This window comes from Mirounga leonina, unplaced genomic scaffold (genome assembly GCF_011800145.1).
Source record: "Mirounga leonina isolate KUSES-001 unplaced genomic scaffold, KU_Mleo_1.0 Mir_127, whole genome shotgun sequence".
Taxonomy (NCBI): Eukaryota; Metazoa; Chordata; class Mammalia; order Carnivora; family Phocidae; genus Mirounga; species Mirounga leonina.
In genome coordinates, this window is record NW_023270316.1 from 31,390,082 (window position 1) to 31,409,497 (window position 19,416).

The 19,416-nt window shown below is 34.9% G+C and overlaps 1 protein-coding gene across 2 annotated transcripts in view; it reads right to left on the reverse strand.

Moving 5' to 3' along the window:
- Window positions 1–1,321: 1,321 nt before the first annotated feature.
- UCHL3 (ubiquitin C-terminal hydrolase L3) overlaps window positions 1,322–19,416 on the reverse strand; it is a 43,601-nt gene continuing 25,506 nt past the window's right edge. For both annotated transcript variants that reach the window (XM_035003229.1, XM_035003228.1), the window contains exons 7-9: window positions 7,348–7,423; window positions 2,131–2,189; window positions 1,322–1,533 (exon numbers count right to left, since the gene is read on the reverse strand). In XM_035003229.1, coding sequence (XP_034859120.1) covers window positions 1,450–1,533; window positions 2,131–2,189; window positions 7,348–7,423 — 219 coding nt within the window. In that variant the 3' untranslated portion in view covers window positions 1,322–1,449. The remainder of the gene's footprint in view (window positions 1,534–2,130; window positions 2,190–7,347; window positions 7,424–19,416) is intronic.

A 19,416-nucleotide genomic window follows, 5' to 3' on the forward strand; every position in this document is an offset into this window, starting at 1 on the left:
CTCTTTCTAAAATACCACTTATCTCAGGTCACTGCCTCAGGAATCTAGGTTACCTCAGTGAATCAGGTATACACATTTACATTCAGTGATTGTTCCAGAACTTCATTCCAGACCAATTTGGTCTTTCTCCTAACTGCTATACTCATTCCAACCCAACTCTGTATTTTTTCTTTTTTTGAGTTAAATATATATACAGTGAAGTACAGATTTTAAATGAACAAGTCAATGAGTTTTGATAATTGCATACACCTGTGTAACCAATACTCTCCCCGCCCCAAAATACAGGGCATTGCCATCACACTAACCCTGTGTTTTGACCCAACTCTATACTCTTCCACCTTTCCTCTGCCTTCCACCTATCCTTTAAGACGCAGCTGAAGCCCTCCCTTCTTCAAAACACACATCAAATTCACACACATAGCTCTGTCTAAATTACCACTTCTTTTAAGATTGAGCCATCACCATCGCTCATTGACCTCCTCACAAATCTCTCCGCCTCCATTCTTACCCGCTCCCTAATATATTATCCACAGAGGAGTCAAGATGATCTTCTAAGATTGTAAGTCAAATCAGGTCACTCTCCTGCTTAAAACCTTCCATGGCTTACCATCACACTTGCAATAAATCCAAATGCCTTTTTCTGTTCTGTATCACTCAGCCCCTCCTCCTCTAACCTCATCTCTTGCCACCTTCCCCTTCACTTTCTATGCTCTGGTTCTAGAAGCCTTCTTTCTGGCCTGATAATCCAGTGAGATTTTCCCACTTGAGGGACTCTGCATTCATTATTCCCTTTACTCTTCTCTACCACCTTTCTCTGATTGGCTGGGTTTTTTTGCTATTCAGATCTCAACTTCACAGCTACTTCCTCGTAGGAGCCATCCCTGACTACAGAATCTAAAGTATCCACTCAGTCACTCTCTCACCCAAATCTGACTTTGCCTGGCATCTAGCATTGGTGTGTATCTTACTGATGTGTTCTTCATATCTTCCCACAAGAACATAGGCTCCACGACTGTGGAACCTGTGGACAGCGTTCACTGCTGCAACTCCTGCCCCTAGATCCGCGTCCAGCTCATGACAAGTCGATGCTCCACAACTGCTTGTTAAGGAAATATGTCAAAATATGTGATATATCATATATTTATACTATGCAGATGGAAATTGTACCTGTACCCAAGACAAAATCTCCCATGAAATTTAAAAGAGAGTAAGAAAGTTATCGCTAGTCCTCAGACAAGGTAAGTCGTTCACAAGAAAGAAAGGGGAGAAAAGAATGACAGCTTTAATGTGCAACAGAAATAAAACACAGATTAAGTCAAAGTTTAATTCACATAAAGTTTAATCAGTCAAGTTAATGAAAATATCAAAATTTTTGAGTTAGTGTATGGCAGCAGAAATTTAATTTTTGTTGCAGATAACACAGTATTGGGTGTTTCCATCACTGACCAGCTATGCTGCAGATAGAGCAATGGCGTTGAATCTCAATTCCTCAGGGTCACGTTCCATAAACTTCTTGCAAACTTCTATGGCATCCTATGGGGAAAAAATGTGTAGTTTTTCACTTTATAAACATGTGTTTTCCTTTCAAATGATAAATAAGTGTTTCACATTTTCCTAATTCATACTAACCTTACATCAGACTTCTTTTTCCAAATGCAAAATAATTTAAAGCACACACCAGAAGAGTGAATGGTTGGTAGCCTAATTTGCTTAGTACAAAACTGTAAGATATAGTTAAGTGTTCTTTCTTAAAGTACTTTAAAGAAACCTTTAACTTGGAAATTACTATTTCTTAGCCACATAATTTGTTCATAAATCTAAAAGTCTCTAAAATCAGGATCAAGATACAAACGATGGTATCTTGGATTCAGTGAAATATGAGATAAGATGTGCAAATCTTCAATACTATTACCTTTTTCAAATTTGATACTTGTTCACACAAAGAGCTCTGAACATCTCTTCATTTGCTGTAGATTTTTAACACTAACTCAGAATTTTCTTTTTGGATTTTCTCAAGAGTGTAAGGATCCAAATTCAGAGAAAATGTTATTTAAGAGTTCTTTAGAGATATTTTAAAGATAACAAGAACATTAGTAACACTTAAAGTAGGCCAACAAGTTTTGTTGTTACCTCTAATAAAGTTTCATCGCTAGTTTCCCCATGGTTAATTGGAAACGGTTTCCGTCCATCTGTGGAAAGTGAACAAAGAGCTGTAACATTTAGCTGCTTATAATGTACTTCCAACTTCCATTTTCCTCTTCCCACAGTGAGGCGGAAGTTCAAAGATATTGAAAATAAAATATCCTAAAACAAATATTTTAAATGTGCTACCTATCAGTATTTTTTACATTATATGTTATTAGAACCTTGCTTCCATGTTTGAAAGCCTAAATTATCTTCATAAACAGAATTTATAAGAAATAAACATTGGCTTTAATTTCCTTAAAAAATGAAAAATTCCTAAGTCAGTTTTTAAAAAGCTACAACCCTAGTTTCTACCCTCAGGAATATGAAACATTTATTTCAAATCAGAAGGTTCCTAAGACTGACATGCTTATACCAATGAAAGGGAGCCACCACAAGATTTATATATTACTTCTACTAATTGTGTAGCAGCAAGGCAGTAAGTGGTCTATACCAACAATCTAAATAATCTAGGGTTATTTCACTGACCACCAATGTTAATTAAACACAATTATAAACATCTTGAATAAACTACTACTTTATGAATGCTATGAAAAAAGGAAAAAGTCCAGTATTATATAAACTCATCCTAACCCAAGTTAACTGATACTCTATATCCAAATCTAAATCTCTTATGTCTTTTAAGTGGCACTTCATGGGGCACCTGGGTGGTTCAGTAGGTTAAGTGTCAATCCCAGGTCCTGCGATTGAGCCCTGCATTGGGGTCCCTGATCAGTGGGGAGTCTGCTTCTCCCTCTCCCCAACCTGCTCGTGTTCTCTCTCTTGCTCTCTCTCTATTAAATTCTTAAAAGAAAAAATGTGGCACTTCAAGTTCAATCCATAAAACACAATCCTGGGCGCCTGGGTGGCTCAGTTGGTTAAGCGACTGCCTTTGGCTCAGGTCATGATCCCAGGGTCCTGGGATCGAGTCCCACATTGGGCTCTCGGCTCAGCGGGGAGCCTGCTTCTCCCTCTGACCCTCTCCCCTCTCATGCTGTTTCTCTCTCGCTCGCTCTCAAATAAATAAATAAAATCTTTAAAAAAAAAACAACAAAAACAAAACACAATCCCTTCTATAATTCCATGGCTTCCAAATGTAGTAAAAATGTCTGAATCCATATACATACACAGTGATAGAGCTGGGCTGGTAGATACCACAGTGAAAGAAAAATATGAGGGAAGATTAACCAAACAAACCAAAAGGCAAAATGAGACAATTATTAAAACTGGAGAAATAAAAATGTATTTATTTTTATTTATTTATTTGAGAGAGTGAGAACAAGAGAGATCACAGAGGGAAAGGAAGAGGGATAAGCAGACTTGCTGCTGAGTGGGGAGCCCGATGCGGGGCTCAATCCCAGGGCCCTGAGATCATGACCTGAATCAGACGTTCAACCAACTGAGCCACCCAGGCACCCCAAGTTTTTTAAAAAGTACATTAATTATGGCTCAGCTGAGAATAAATATCTCCGTGGTCATAGTAATATAACTACAACAGAACCGGGAGAAAGGAAATAATCTATTTCATGATTGGGAGGGTGGGTGAGGAACAAGAGTGACACAGGAAAGCTAAATTCTGATCTTCCTTGTGGGAAGTGAAGAAATAATACTGAGGCTACTTCCACCTCCAGCCAGGTTGGAATAACTGGTACTGGATGAGGCCTTCCACTGGAAACAACGAAAAAGCTGGAGGAAATAGCTGAAACAGTTGTTCTTAAACATCAGGAAATAGGTAGCTTTTATGTGAGCTCAACAGTGATAGCTTTCTGCCAGTTCATGAATTGGAAACCCACGCAGAGCACAACAGTCTTAATGAGGAGACTGAGGAGAAAGAGCGGAGTTCAGGAATTTGCACAATATCAGAAAGAAGGTGGGTCCCCACTTTGCAGAGTTGTTGCTCTGTCTGGGCCTGGCCAGGCAAGGATCAGTTGGGGGCAAGTCGGGGGGAGGTGCAGGGAGCATTGTGTTTGGGTCTGAGTTTTAGGCTGGGGTGGCTAAGAGCTTGTTTATATACAAGAGGAATGGATAAGTCAAGAAATACATGAAGGGTAATGGAGAACACTAGAATAAACTATATACTATTAGATTTAGAAGTGTTAATGGAAGGGCGCCTGGGTGGCTCAGTTGGTTGGGCGACTGCCTTCAGCTCAGGTCATGATCCTGGAGTCCCGGGATCAAGTCCCGTGTTGGGCTCCCTGCTCAGCAGGGAGTCTGCTTCTCCCTCTGACCCTCCTCCCTCTCATGCTGTCTCTCATTGTCTCTCTCGCAAATAAATAAAATCTTAAAAAAAAACAAAAAAAAGAAGTGTTAATGGAAATGAATGCTTTTTAAAAAAAATTTATTGTTATGTTAATCACCATACATTACAGCATTAGTTTTTGATGTAGTGTTCCATGATTCATTGTTTGTGTATAACACCCAGTGCTCCATGCAATACGTGCCCTCTTTAATACCCATCACCAGGCTAACCCATCCTCCCACCCCCCTCCCCTCTAGAATGCTTTTAAATATATAAACAGATATAATTGTGGGTGTGTCTATACTCATATTCACATATATGTATGTGAGTGTATTTTCTAATACATACAAACATTTCCTACCTTTGTCCTCTGAAAGGGCCTAGAAGCAATGATATCTTAGTAGCAATGAGCATACCTACCACCCAGATATTGGTTCTAAATATCATTTTCCACTAAAAGGAACCAGGGCTCTATGGAGAAGCAACTGAATAACAGGGCCAGGGCACATAAAATCAAAGATGAGTCTAGTCTTATTCTACCTGACAGTGAGAAAGTGCTTGAAGAATGAGAGAAACATATCAAAAAGACAAAAGGGCCAGCTTGAGGGGGTTCCCTTCAAGGCCAATTTGGGGAAAATTTAAGCATCAAAATAAATTATGATAATCAACTGTATGTAACCTTTTGAGTGAAATATGAATCCATGAGTCCATTCTGACATTAATGAATGAATAAGGGAAAAAGGAAATGGTGGAGGAATTTTTTTTTTTAAAGCACCATTTGGCAACCATCATAGTGATAATCAATTAAAAATCATTAATGGATGCTAAATCTGATAAAGGCTTAATGAGAAACCACATTTACATAAGCTCAAAGTATCTCCTGATAAAATATTTATTCATTACTTACTAATTAATAACTATAACATATTAACAAGTTTAACAAACTTGTTAACTTTATAATGGAGAAATGCAGATACCACCTAGACCAAATGATAAAGGTCATCATCACCAGTGATGGGACAAATCAACATCATGAGTCTCCTGAAATGATGTGCTGAGAACATAGCACCACTTCTGTGGTGTATGTGCCAAAAATGGATAAATCATGAGGAAATATCAGACAACCCAAATTGAAAAATAATCTCAAAGTAACTGCTCTGTACACTTAAAAATAAATGTCAAAGACATGAGAGAAAAGAAAAGATTGAGGAACCATTCCAGATTAAAGGAGACAAATGTGACAACTAAATACAACACACAATCCTGGATTGGATTCCAAACCTATAGAGGACATTGTAAAAATCAGAATAATTTGAATAGAGTCTGTGAATTCAATTGTAATATGGATCGATGTTAATTCCCTGATTTTGACAGTCATACTACAGTTATGTAAGACAGTATCCACCTGTTTTGAAGAAATACATACAGAAATATTAAAGAATAATGGGGCATTGTGTCTGCAATTTATTTTCAAATGGTTCAAACATATTAACTGAATCTGGGGAATCTGAGTAAAGGGTTTATGGGAACTCTGTATACAATTTCTATAATTTTTATAAAAATTTAAAATTATTTCAAAATAAAAATTTTTTAATGTTTCAGAGTATTCCTGTTACTCCAGGTAGACAATAAATTGTTAGTTATTAGTTTTCTAATCTGATGATTCAATCAGTTCTGAATTCACTTCCAAACCCATTGTTCTAATTTATCCATAAAGGGTAATTTTATCTATTTAAAAATATGTTACTTCTCCCCTCCTACATATGCCATTAATGACATGAAGTCCTAAGGAAAAGGAAGAGGTGACAACCAAAAGATGAATAACTCAGTTCCTTTTACCAGTTAACCTTACAATTTAGTATGGAATAAATATATTAAAGATAACCACTATCCTTTGTGGAATAATTGTCCTGTAGTAATTAACTTGCACATGTCTACAATCATATAGCCTTATTTTTAAACAAATAAGGTCACTTCAAAATGATTTTTTTTTTTTCTTAAAAACCTAGGCTGTTCTCTTAATCACTGTTTTCTTTGTGTGTGTGTGTGTGTGTGTTCCTTCAAAATTTATTTACCTCTCATCATGACTGAGTTTAGAGGTAATGGACAGAGGTGAATGTACTTTAAAGGCCAAAGCTCTCAGATAAGTAGAGAGCATGTTTCAAGAATCTGGGAATACTGCAGGGCAAGAGAAATATATGATCAAGCCCCTGAAGATTACTATTTCATTACATAGGTGATTCTATATTGCCAAATCACAAATAACTATACATAATATATGTTCTCTGTATTAGCAAGTATTGTGTGTGTGTGTGTTTTAATAACTGCTAGCATTTTCTATCACAAATATTTTTTTATTATGTTATGTTAATCACCATACATTATATATAATCACTGTTTTCTATTCACTAACTCAATAGTTCTTGCTCAATATTCCTTTAGTATTTATTAGGAATCCGGGGTGCCTGGGTGGCTTAGTCGTTAGGCATCTGCCTTTGGCTCGGGTCATGATCCCAGGGTCCTGGTATCCAGCCCTGCATCCGGCTCCCTGCTCAGCGGGAAGCCTGCTTCTCCCTCTCCCCCTGCTTGTGTTCCCTCTCTCACTGTGTCTCTGTCAAATAAATAAAATCTTTAAAAAAAAAAGAACGCTGAAGTGATCTATAGTAGTTTCCTATGATTTTTACTTCTCTGCTTTGCTTGAAATACAAAGGTGGTATGCACACTTCTTTGAATTATAACTTGCTTAAACAATCAAAAAAATTATTTTTTTCTAGTAAAAAATCTTAAATGGAAAACTTTCATTATGCCTACTCAATGTTAAAGGGCAATTAATATTAAACACAATAAATGCCAACAGTCCTGTTAATATAGAGACTTTCCCATTTATCATTTACCTCCCCAGAGTAAATTTAAATAGTTCTTACCTAATTCATAGAGATGCCCATCTACATGAACTAATGCAATAAAATGAAGATCTACTTTTTCATCTATACTTGGTGCCTGAAATAGGAGGGAAAAATACATATTATGCATGTTAGTAGTCAAATCAATCAAGTACATGTAAACACATACAAATATGAAATGGCATGAGAGAACATTTATCCAATATAATTCAAGGTTTATTAATCTTTGATATGGTAGACAAAGAATGAACATGACCACATTTATGACAATGTCCTCACCCATTAACCAGGAAAACATCAGCTAAAAGCCTATCTTTCTTAATCTCAACTGATCTAAACACCTTTAATATCGTTGAACCTTGGAAGCCCTGGTGCCTAGCGTAACACCTGGTACCTAGTAGATACATAATGCATACTTGCTGAATGAAATGAATGCATGAACTCATTTGTCTAATTTTTGGTATTTGAAATAAGAAAGGTTAAAAAAATTTATAACATAAACAGTTAAAGAAACTCTTTTCAAGCTGAATTTTAAGACACCAAGAAAGTGAATTCTTTCCTTAATGATTTGAACTTGATAATCTTTTTTGAACAATGTAATATGTCTTAGAATAAAATAAGTCTCATTATTCATTATAGATTCAAAAAGTTTAAAAATGAATAAATGCAGGAAACCAGCCCAAAAGAGTAAAAGGGGGGGGGAAGATAAATGCAAATTAAAGTGCAATTAACTGTAACCTATGATTTTTTTGGCTGCTTTCTTAGTGAACTACTTGAAATTAAAATTAAATTACACCTAGTTTTTTTTTTGTTTTTTTTTTTTTAGTTTACCAAATTCTATCTGCATTAAACAATATCTGCTACATTTCTTAGAAATGTAAATAAGTTACCCAAAATCAATACATGATTAAATGGCACTGTCTATGACACACAATAAGCTGCACAGTTAACACTAATGTACATTAGCTATATCTCAAATCTTAAATGGTTTGAAATAAAACACAATCACTATTAAACGCAAGTGCAAATTTTAGAGGCAAACATTTTGAAGAGGCATAAGTCAAATCACATTTCATATTAACATCCTATAACATAATAGTGTCTGAAATGTACAGTTTATACTTTTTTCACCTTCAGATAATTTTATAATTTTAAGTAGTTTTTTTTAAAGTAGTTTTAAGAAGTTTTCAGAAGGAAAAAATTGAAAGCGACAGAATAAACATTACTATTTTGGATTTACTGAATGTTTCTAAAACATGTACAGATAGAGTGACTCATCTAATCTCACATTATTCTTCAGAGATTATTTCCCTCCAATTATGAATGGGAGAATCTCAACATAACATTAATGTGACAAACTAGCTCTCCTTAACTTCAATTTAGAATGAAAAAATTCCACTGTTGGTAGGAAACAAAATGATCTACTTCTGCTGCTCCAGTAGTAGACTCCTCCCCCGTGCAGCCCCATCTGCAGTGGCCCCTAGGAGAACGGGGGACTGGCACTAGGTTCGGAGGCAGTCCGTTCTGTCTTTGGACAGTTTTGCTGCAGTTATCCTTCATACCGAGACTAATATATGTCTCCCGGTATTTTCCATTATCTTAGAAAAAGCCTAATCCCTCTTGAACAGGATACTTCTTCAAATATTTAAAGATAGTGATAATGAATTTCCTTACTTTCCTGGTCAGAGAATCAAAAAATATTAGTGATCACTCAAATCCAATATCGTTTTACTAATGACCAGAAGAGAATCCAATTTTTCAAGGCTAAACCTAGGCAATTCTACAAATTATAAATTCAGTTCTATAACAAAAAAATACTAGAAATGATATTTTACCCAACTAGAAAAGAGTTTTGTTTTACTCATTTTAAGACAATTCTCCAACAGGGTATCAAGTATTTTAATTTTTTTGAGCTATTGCATTTTAAAAAATTATAAATGATTTTAACACCATCTCTTCTTAAGAAGAATACATCTTATAGCTTCTATTTTTCATATTTTGTCAGTAAATACAACCATGCTAGAGGATAAAGGAGTACAAGTGAGGGTCAGAGACCTGAATATATACCCGATCCCTGTGTACACTGGGTTTCTTATCTGTTTTAAAATTTAAATGAAATGCATGAAAATATTTTGTAAATTGTTAAGTGCTATAAAAGCATTATGTAACGTCACAATATTAATACTACATTATCACAAATAAAAGAAATCAGTAATGTTAGTGACTCATAATGGTGAGTCATTATACCTTTTATCCAAAAGTGCATACTAAAAATATAAAACTCTAAAGAGGGCATGAAAAGCCTTCAAACTTTATTATAAAAGGTAAGTAAAGCTAAAAACTTCTAAGCCTTCCACAAAACCTTGGTACCTACTGGGAGCCTTGCCGTTTGATCAACTTCATTAGTCTGAGAGTGTGAAATTTGCAGTTATCTAACTGCTTAAAAATTGTTCCACTAAAAACAAGAACAATACATAAAAGGCAAAGTCTTCAATTTCAAAACATGACCAAGAAGGCAGAAACCAGAAGCTATAGACTGGATCATGTTGACTACATTTATTTTTATGTATTATTTTTTATGAAGTTCCCTAATTTACAATACAACACTTATTATTATCTCAAACAGTTAAAAATAATGTAACAAATCAATGAGAGAAATTAATTAAATACTAAATATAAATTTCAAATTGTTGAAAATGACAGTTTAAATTTAATTTCTACTAATATGGCACTTAATATATGCCAGGCACTGGCACTGTTTTAAGTACCTTAAATGTACTGACCAATTAATTGTTACATAAACTCTATGAGATAGGTAATATACTCATTTATTCTCAAGAAAACTGTTCAACAGTTAGTAAGTGATGGAATCTGGTTTCAAACTCAGGTGGGGTAGTTTTAGAATCCATGCTATGCTACGAAAATACTTATGAAGCCATAAAGCAACAAAATTAATATGGAGAGCAAAGATCAAAATTATGTAAAATCATATAAAACTGGAAACACCAATTTTATGGTATGTTCACTTTTATTTAGAATATTTTAAAAGTACAAAGGAATCAGTCATATTTAGAGTCAATTGTGCCCAAGTTAGTATTTACAAAATTAGGGTTTTACTCTGATCATATAATTCACCTTATGTCTCCTACTATGCCAAACAGTGTATGGCACAGTAGGGAAGCAACAGATACTAAATCGATAAATGAATAAAAATGGCAAATGCATGTTGTGATCCAATGGGGAAAATGAAATAGACAGCAGTTTATTGATTGATATTCAGCATAAATGAAAGGCTATTTTGATGACCATACTGACATTTGGTGGAAACAGATATTTAAGGAAACATGTCAAGACTCTACTTCACAGTTTGAGTCTAGCTCTGGAAGAGTAAATAAGGGGAAAGAAAGAATGTTTGACACCAACTTTTAATTTTTTTATCATTAAATATATAAGGAATCAGACTTCCTCTGGCTTCAAAAGTTATGATGATTTCCAGAAGCATCAAGTTTCTTATAAATGGATAGCATACACCAAATCTTTCAAATATAGCATTTCTAAGTAGGCTCTGCCAAACCACAGTCATTGCTATTAACAGTCTAAAATATCAGAAAGAAAAGAGCTGGAGTTGCCTAACCCTACAGTTTATTTCAATCATGAGAATTATTAGAATTCCATCATCAGTCTCAACATTTAAGATAATTAGCAAGATTATAAGAACAAATGTACTTTTTTAATAGTTTGTTAATATTATCAACCTAAGAAGGAGAAATCATAAAATTTATGGGAAGCAATTCATAAGGAGAAAATCTTCACCTCCTACTTGGAAAAAGATCTTTAGAAACTGAATAGGCAGGGAAGATTGGATCAAGATTAAACCAAGTACCTGAGACACCTCAGGGAATAAAATAGCTTAGATGAAACACCCTACACCATGAAGGATTAGGTTAAGGAAAGAGTAAGTAAAGTGACCCCAGAGTATGACAAGAGACTACAGTCATGTTCAGAAACATGAAAAAAATAAAGAGATGGCAAAGAACTCAGAAGGTACACAGCATTGGCTGACCTGGGTCAACTAAATGAAATCAGAGAGATGAAGGTTAAGAGAATACATATTTACTTTAACAACAGACAGGAACTTAAACATTATCATGAATGTCGATCAGTACTCATCAAAAGGCAGGCATCCTTATGCTGGCGGGATATGGAGTGGGAAGATGAATGTTCACCAAGGCACTGGTGAAAGTCAAGCTAGACTGCAAAGCATAAAGGTATGCTTGCAATCTTATTGGGGGAGAAAAAGCTAATGGTTGAGTGAACCAAGAGAAAAGCACTTTGAAGACTGAAGAAGTGTAAGGGAAAAAATGGACTATCCTTGTCACTGGAAGAAGAGATGGAAGATTGACTACACTTACAACAGAATGGAGACCCATAGATGGTAGGCGTAAGAAGGGTCGCCAGCGACGAAGACGGAGAGATGGACTGGTAGCCTTTGCAGGGCCTACATGGTTACGTTTGACCCAGGGCAGGGATGCATGGTGACACAATGATGAGGCCTTCGTTCTGCAGTGGCTAGAATGAGGCTGTGATGAGGATGACGAGGAGGACTACATAATTAAAAAAGAGAACATTTTACTTAGACCACGTTACTGGGCGATCATTTATTCTTAAAAGCAACGTATGGTCATACTTGTATTTATGTGGTCTAGTACTTTTAATCAACCATAATCTAGAAAAGGATCATATGTGAATGTTGGTTAAAACTGGATAAAGTGGAAATATATAACTAAGGTATAAGGTTATATGCCATAGCTTCTGTAAGTACACATCTAAAATATTTACCTATTCTCATTTGTGTAGCACAGACTCGTGGAATTATTTAAAAGCCACTAAAATGGAATTATCACATCAAATCATTTAACAGGAACACACACACACAGAACACACAACATGTAACACATACAAAACACAAAGAATAATGTGTAGAAAAAAACAAGATGGTGATAGGCACTGTGAAAAGAATTCTTTAGTGAGAATAAGCTGTAAGTGGGGGGGTGGGACTTTAAAATATAAAGAGGAGTAAAGCAAAATCCTCCAAAGCTGATGACCTGCATAAAGTATCCTCTTACTTAGGCTGACAAGTTAAATGGAAACTATCATAGCCTATTAGCCATCTTTTACTAATCAATAGTGTTTTGTTAAAATACGTACCACTTATTTTGTCCTGGGCACTCTTTTAAAAAGCACTTTACATTATCAATTCATTTAATTAACTCTCAGTAACCCATGAGATAGGTACCATATTCCCATTTTACAAATGAGGAATCAGAAAACATAGAGGTTAATTAGTACAACCGAGCCCATTGTACTAGCAAGTGGCAGGGATGGGAGTCAGATACAGGAAATCTGGTTCTAGAATCCATTGTGTAGAATCACCTTGATGTATAGCCTAATTTTCCAAGAGAAACATTTTATAACTAATTTAATAGACCAGATTCTAATGAGAGGTACAATCCTCTTAAAATTAGTATTTTGAGAATCATGGTTTCAAACATAATTACACCACAAAGGTTGGATATGGCCCAACAGTTTTCCACAAAATGCACATGCTTACAATAAGTCACTTATTAATGGTAACCCAAATGATAATTTTATGATTGCTACCTCCAAAAAATATTACCAGTACATGAAATAAAAATTTAAGGCAGTATGAAAAAATTATAAGTGTTTATAACCATAGTGAGAAGCAGCAATAAGAATAGTGTTATGAGTCCTTGGGAAGCGATAGCAATCACTAACCATGACCTATTATCTTTAGGAAAATGAAGGGTTTCTCCCTGAATGATTTCTAGGAAAATCTAGAAAATTTCTGAAAATTCTGTGATCCTACTTAGTACTTTCAATCTATGTAAACAGTACACTAACCTAAAATAAAAGCTATCACTGTGGTGAGGGTTTAAAAAACATGTTTGTGAACATTTTAGTGGCTCTTAATAAGAACCAGTCAATCAGAAATGCATAAATAAATCCTCTTGGCTCTATACAGGAATAAACTGTCTGCTCTCACAGACATGGTCTAATCAGAAGTTTGTCATATTCAATCTGATTACATTAAAATAGCAGAAAGAAAGGGAAGGAGAGAATGGGGAAAAGAAGAAAAATGGATGAAGAGGGAAAAGAAATGGAGTAAAGAAAGAAAGGGAAAGAGAGATGACTAATGATCAGTGGAACAAAACAACAATCTTCTAAGCATCTGGGAGGGAGAGATTACTAAGCTAGAAGTAGAATGTGTAAGATTTGGGGAGGTGAAATTGGAAAGGGATTCCTGGCAAAGAATTCAGTGTGAGAAAAAGAACAGAAAACAGGGACAAGGAAGACATGTTCACAGAACCAGACCATCGGGTCTGGGATTTGATTTTACCCTTTCAATCAAAAGAGCTGGCCTGTTACTTTTCCAGGGATGCTGGAAGAAGACTTGAGACTCCTGGGTCAGAGAAAAAGGGCTTGACTTCCAGCACAGCCAGGAGCATAATCGTCTATAGGTTTGCATTGCGCTCACAGGAGGGCGACACAGAAGGCCTAGATGGATGGCTGCACAGGAGGTGAGCTGCATTCCAGGAGAGGAACATTGAGTTTGGGGAAACGTGTTTTATAACAAGAAGCAAGCAAACGTACTCTTCCTATAAGCAGACCTTACCTAATCCCTCACAGTTGCTTACTGGGAGAAAAGCAGTTTCCCTTCAAGTGTAATGGCCCTCTTCTTTTGGCATTTTTGAAAAACCTTTTAAGAACTTAAAAACAAAAAACAAACACACAAAAACCCTCAAGCTTATAAAGTTACAAAAACAAAAATAGCACAGGAAACACTGAAATCTTTGCCCATGACATCCTACCCCCCCCCCCATTCGTTTTGTCCTCTGCATTTACACTCTCTCTCTATGTAATTTTTTTCCTGAACCATTTGGGGGTTTAGGGTAAGTTACATATATCATGGTCCTTTACCCCTAATACTTCAGTATTTCTATAAGAGAATTCTCTTACATAACAGCAGTGTAGTTATCACCTTCATAATTTTACACTGCTTTAATATCTTGTCTAGTGTGTCCATATTTTAATTTGTTAGTTGATCTATTCATTTCTTTTAGAGCATTTTCCCTTGTGACCTAATCTAGGAACAGGTACAATGAATTTACTTGCCATGTCTTTTTAGTATTCTTTAACCTGGAATATTTCCAATAGTCTTTCCTTGTCTTTTGACATTAACATTTCAAATACAGTCTCCATCCCCCATTTTTAAATAAACAATTTTCTATATAAAAAATCATGCTATGGAGTGTTATATGCAAACAATGAATCATGGAACACTACATCAAAAACTAATGATGGAATGTATGGTGACTAACAAAATAAAATTTAAAAAAAATTTTTTTTAAATCATGCTATGAATACAGTTTTATTTCTTCCTTTCTAACCCATATGCCCTTTCTTTCTTCTTCTTGCCTTACTGCCAGGATCTTTAGTACAATAATGAATTTCATTGATTTCTGCTTTTATCTTTATTATTTCTGCCTTCTGTTTGATTTGGGTTTAATTTGCTCTTCTTTTACTATCTTAAAATGTTAGATCACTGACTTGAAGCCTCTTTTCTTTTCTACTATAAGCACTTAATACTATGGATTTCTCTTGAATCCTTGCCTTTTCTACTGTAAGCATTTAGTGCTATAGATTTTTCTGTAACTCCTGATTTTTTCTCTTCTATAAGCATTTAATGTTAGAGATTTCTAATTCCTGCTTTAGCTGAAACCTGTATATTTCGATTTTTTAAAATTTTTATTCAATTTAAAATGTTTTCTAATTTCCTTTGTGACTTCCTCTTTGATCCATGAACTATTTAAAAGTATAGTGTTTCACTTCTAAATATTTGGGAATTTTCCAGATATTTTTTGTTACTGATTTCTAATTTAATTCCATTAGTCCAGAAAACATTCTTTGTATGATTTCAACTTTTAAGAAAATTGTTAATTTCTTGATCCAGGATATGGTGTATCCTGGTGAACATTCCATGTGTATTTGAAAAGAATGTCAATTAAGCTGTTTTGGGATGGAATATTCATAAATGTTAATAGGGCCAAGTTGTTTAACAATGTTGTGAAGGTCTTCTATGTTAAGGTCTTACTAATTTTCTGGGTCTACTTGTTCTACTGATTACTGAGAAGAGTGTTGAAATATCCAACTCTATTTGTGGGTTTGTCTATTTCTCCCTTCTGTTTTCTCAGTGTTTGCCTCATATATTTAGAGGCTCTATTTTCAGCTACATACACAAACTGTATGGTATGTCTTATTGGTGAATTGATCTCCTTATCCTTAGAATGTCCTTATCACTGTTAAATATTCCTGGTTCTGAAGTCTACTTCATCTAATTTCAATATAATTATTCCAGCTTTCTTTTGATTGGTGTTTGCATTGTATATCTTTTCCCATTATTTTAATTTTAATCTTTCCATGTCTTTATATTTATAACTTTTTTTTTTTTAAGATTTTATTTATTTATTTGACAGAGAGAGAGAGAGAGAGCGAGAGCAGGAACACAAGCAGGGGGAGTGGGAGAGGGAGAAGCAGGCTTCCCGCGGAGCAGGGAGCCCGATGCGGGACTCGATCCCAGGACTCTGGGATCATGACCTGAGCCGAAGGCAGACGCTTAACGACTGAGCCACCCAGGCGCCCCATCCATGTCTTTATATTTAAAGTGACTCTCTTGTAGACACAGATAATTGAGTTTTGCTTTTTTACTAATGTTATAATCTTTCTTTCAATTTGTGGGTTTACATTCAGACCATTTATATTTTATTAATTTCATGTAATCATTGATATGGTTGACTTAAAACCTATCATCTTGTCAGCTCTCTACTTTCTCCATCTGTTGTTTGTTCCTTCTTTGCCTTTTTTTGGATTATTTCTATGATTCCATTTTATATGTACTATTGTCTTATTGTTTATATTTCTATCTTTTTCAGTAATTGTCCTTGGGTTTAAATATGTATCTTTAGTCATGGTGTACCTTCAAATAATATTACACCACATCACATGTCATCTAAAAGCCTTATGGTAGTATTCCAAATTCTTTCTCCCATCCTTTGTGCTAATGCCATATATTTTAATCTATGCTATAAATTTATAATGCATAGCTACCATTTTTATTTAGACAATTATCTTCTAAAGCAATTTTTTTAAATCACAAAATTTATTTTATATTTACCTTCCCTTGTTCCATTTCCAGCACTCCCCAAGTCTTTGTGTAGTTCCAAATTGTAGTGAAGGTAAGTTGCTAATGAATTCTGTTTTTGTTTGTTTCAATGTGTCCTTTAGTTTTGAATAGTTTGTTTCAATGTATCCTTTAGTTTTGAAAGATATTTTTGTTTCATTTAATTTTTTCAACACTTTAAAAATATCATTCCATGGTGTTCTGGCTTGCATACTTTCTGATGAGAAGCCTGCTGTAATTCTTATCTTTGTTCCTTTGTATCTGACTTGTCTTTTTCTTCTGGCTGCCTTGAACATTTTCTACTTACCTTTCATTTATAGCAGTTTGAATATTATGCATTTCAGTGTATATGTGTGTTTGATTTTCATATTAGCCTATACTATGCCTATGTGTGTTTGATTTTCAGAGGGTGGGGATATTTAAAAAATGGGATGGTACATTACTATATTATGGCTGTTTTACTTTAACCACCTTATAAAGGTCTTAGGCAGGAAAGCTGTTACCCACTATTTTATAGCCCAAGTGTCAGCTTACTATTATTTTTAATAAATAAATGAACATGTTAAGATGTTAAACATTAGAAGTAATAATTCTAAATGTTTAGTCTAGCCTATACTTGGTTCTTTGAGATTCTTGAAGCTGTGGTTTGAGGTCTTTAATTATTCTTTGAAATTGAAAAACAGCCATTAGATCTTGAAATATTTTTTCTGTCCCACGTCTCCATCTCACCCCCACCTCTCCTTTCCTTCTAGGATTCTCCTTTCATGTATCCGATCATTTGAAATTGCCCTACAACTCTTAGATGCCCCGAGTACCCCCCACCACCAGCAGTATATTTTTGTGGTTCTGTATGAGTAATTTCTAGTGATCTGTATTCATATTTACTGATTCTCCCCTCAATTTTGTCTAGTCTACTGGTTGGTGAAGCCATTAAAGGCATTCTTCATCTCTGATACCATATTTTTCATTACTAGCATTTCCATTTGATTCTTATAGTTTCCAACTCTCTGCTGATACTCCCTTTTTGTTAGTACATGTCCACTTTGTTCACATGAGTCTTTAACATATTAATTATAGTCACTTCAAACTACATCTGACAGGTCCAATATCTGGATCATATCTGACTCTGATTCTGTTGACTGCTTTGTCTAATAACAGTGTATTGTTATTTTTCTTCTTTCTTCTTTGTCTTGTAATTTTTGGTTAAAAGCTATACATCTTGTGTAAGAGCAGACTGGGGTAAATACTATTTATGCCTTGGAATGGGCATACCTCTTCTGCTAGACATTTAATGTGTGGAATTGAATCAATCTGGTCAGGAGTTGAGCTGTTTGTGTTTTACTGTGCTATGGTTAACCTTAGCACCCTATCAGCTTAAAATTCATCTAGCATTACTTTGTGCTTAGGGTAGCAGCTGGGTTGCTGGATGCTTTCTTTTTCAATGTTCTTGTTCCACCCAAAGCTTTAGGCTTTTTCTCAGAGAGTGTGCTCAGAGGTCTCTCTCCTTGTTCTTGACTCACTCTCACACTTTTGACACTTGTTTATTGGTGCTTGCTGGTCTTTAATGGTGGGAAGGTGGAGATATTCTTTATTGTTCTGGTTTAGCCATTGCTTCTACCATTATAGTTAGGCTGTTTATCCCGGTATCAAGGATCAGGCTTTCCTCCTCCAGCAATTTCTCTCATAGTTTTCTGCTCCTTCCCCAAAAAGGTGGTTTTATCTATTCCCTTCCCCAAAGAAAGTGTTTTGTCCTAGCATCTTTAGGTTTTGTTCTGTAGGGGAGAAGAACCAAGGCTTAGAGCCTTAACCAAAGTAGAAACTGCTCCCTTCCTCAGGTTTGTACCTTAGGGCTCTCTCTAGTCCTGTCCCTAGCCTATCTTATAAGTACCAGTGAGGTCTGTGGAGTGAATGAGAGCTTCCCTTTTGGGGCCCCTTACAGCAATTTTATAGTTTCATATTAGCCTATACTTGGCCTTTAGCAATTTGTTAAAATTTTTTAGCATTTTGGTTTTTTTTTTTACAAAAAGGGATCATACTCTTCATGCTGCTATTTTCACTATCCATATATTTTGGGCATCTAACCACCCAATAAGTATGTATCTATATCATTTTTCAAGGCAAGTTATTTCTTAAATAGATGTACCATAAATATATATATTATTGTATATTTAGGTTGTTTCTACTTTCCTACATTTATAAACTATGCTGTAAATATGTTCACACAAGTATCTTTATATGTTCACCAGTGAATAATAGTAATAGCTAATATTGTGTGATTACTATTATGTAACAGATGTTCTAAACTATAGATGCCATAGATCCTCACAGTAACCCTATAAGGTAAAAATTATGATCATTTCTTTTTAAAGATGAAGATACAATTTTTGCCCAAACTCTTATCAGGTTATCTATAGGTGATTTTAGCCCTTTTTACTCATTATGTCTTCCAATGTAAGCTTATATAAGAGGAAAAAATGAAAAAAGTACACTTTGCTGAATGAGTTCCACCCTTTAAGTTTGTGTGTGTGTGTGTGTGTGTGTGTTTGTATCTGGCTATGTTTTTATATTGTAGAACATAAAAAATGGGATGGTACATTACTATATTATGGCTGTTTTACTTTAACCACCTTATAAAGGTCTTAGGCAGGAAAGCTGTTACCCACTATTTTATAGCCCAAGTGTCAGCTTACTATTATTTTTAATAAATAAATGAACATGTTAAGATGTTAAACATTAGAAGTAATAATTCTAAATGTTTAGTCTAGTCATTTTTATGTCTACCTAATGCTAAATGAACACAATATAATTGGAAAAGATCAAATTTTTACAGT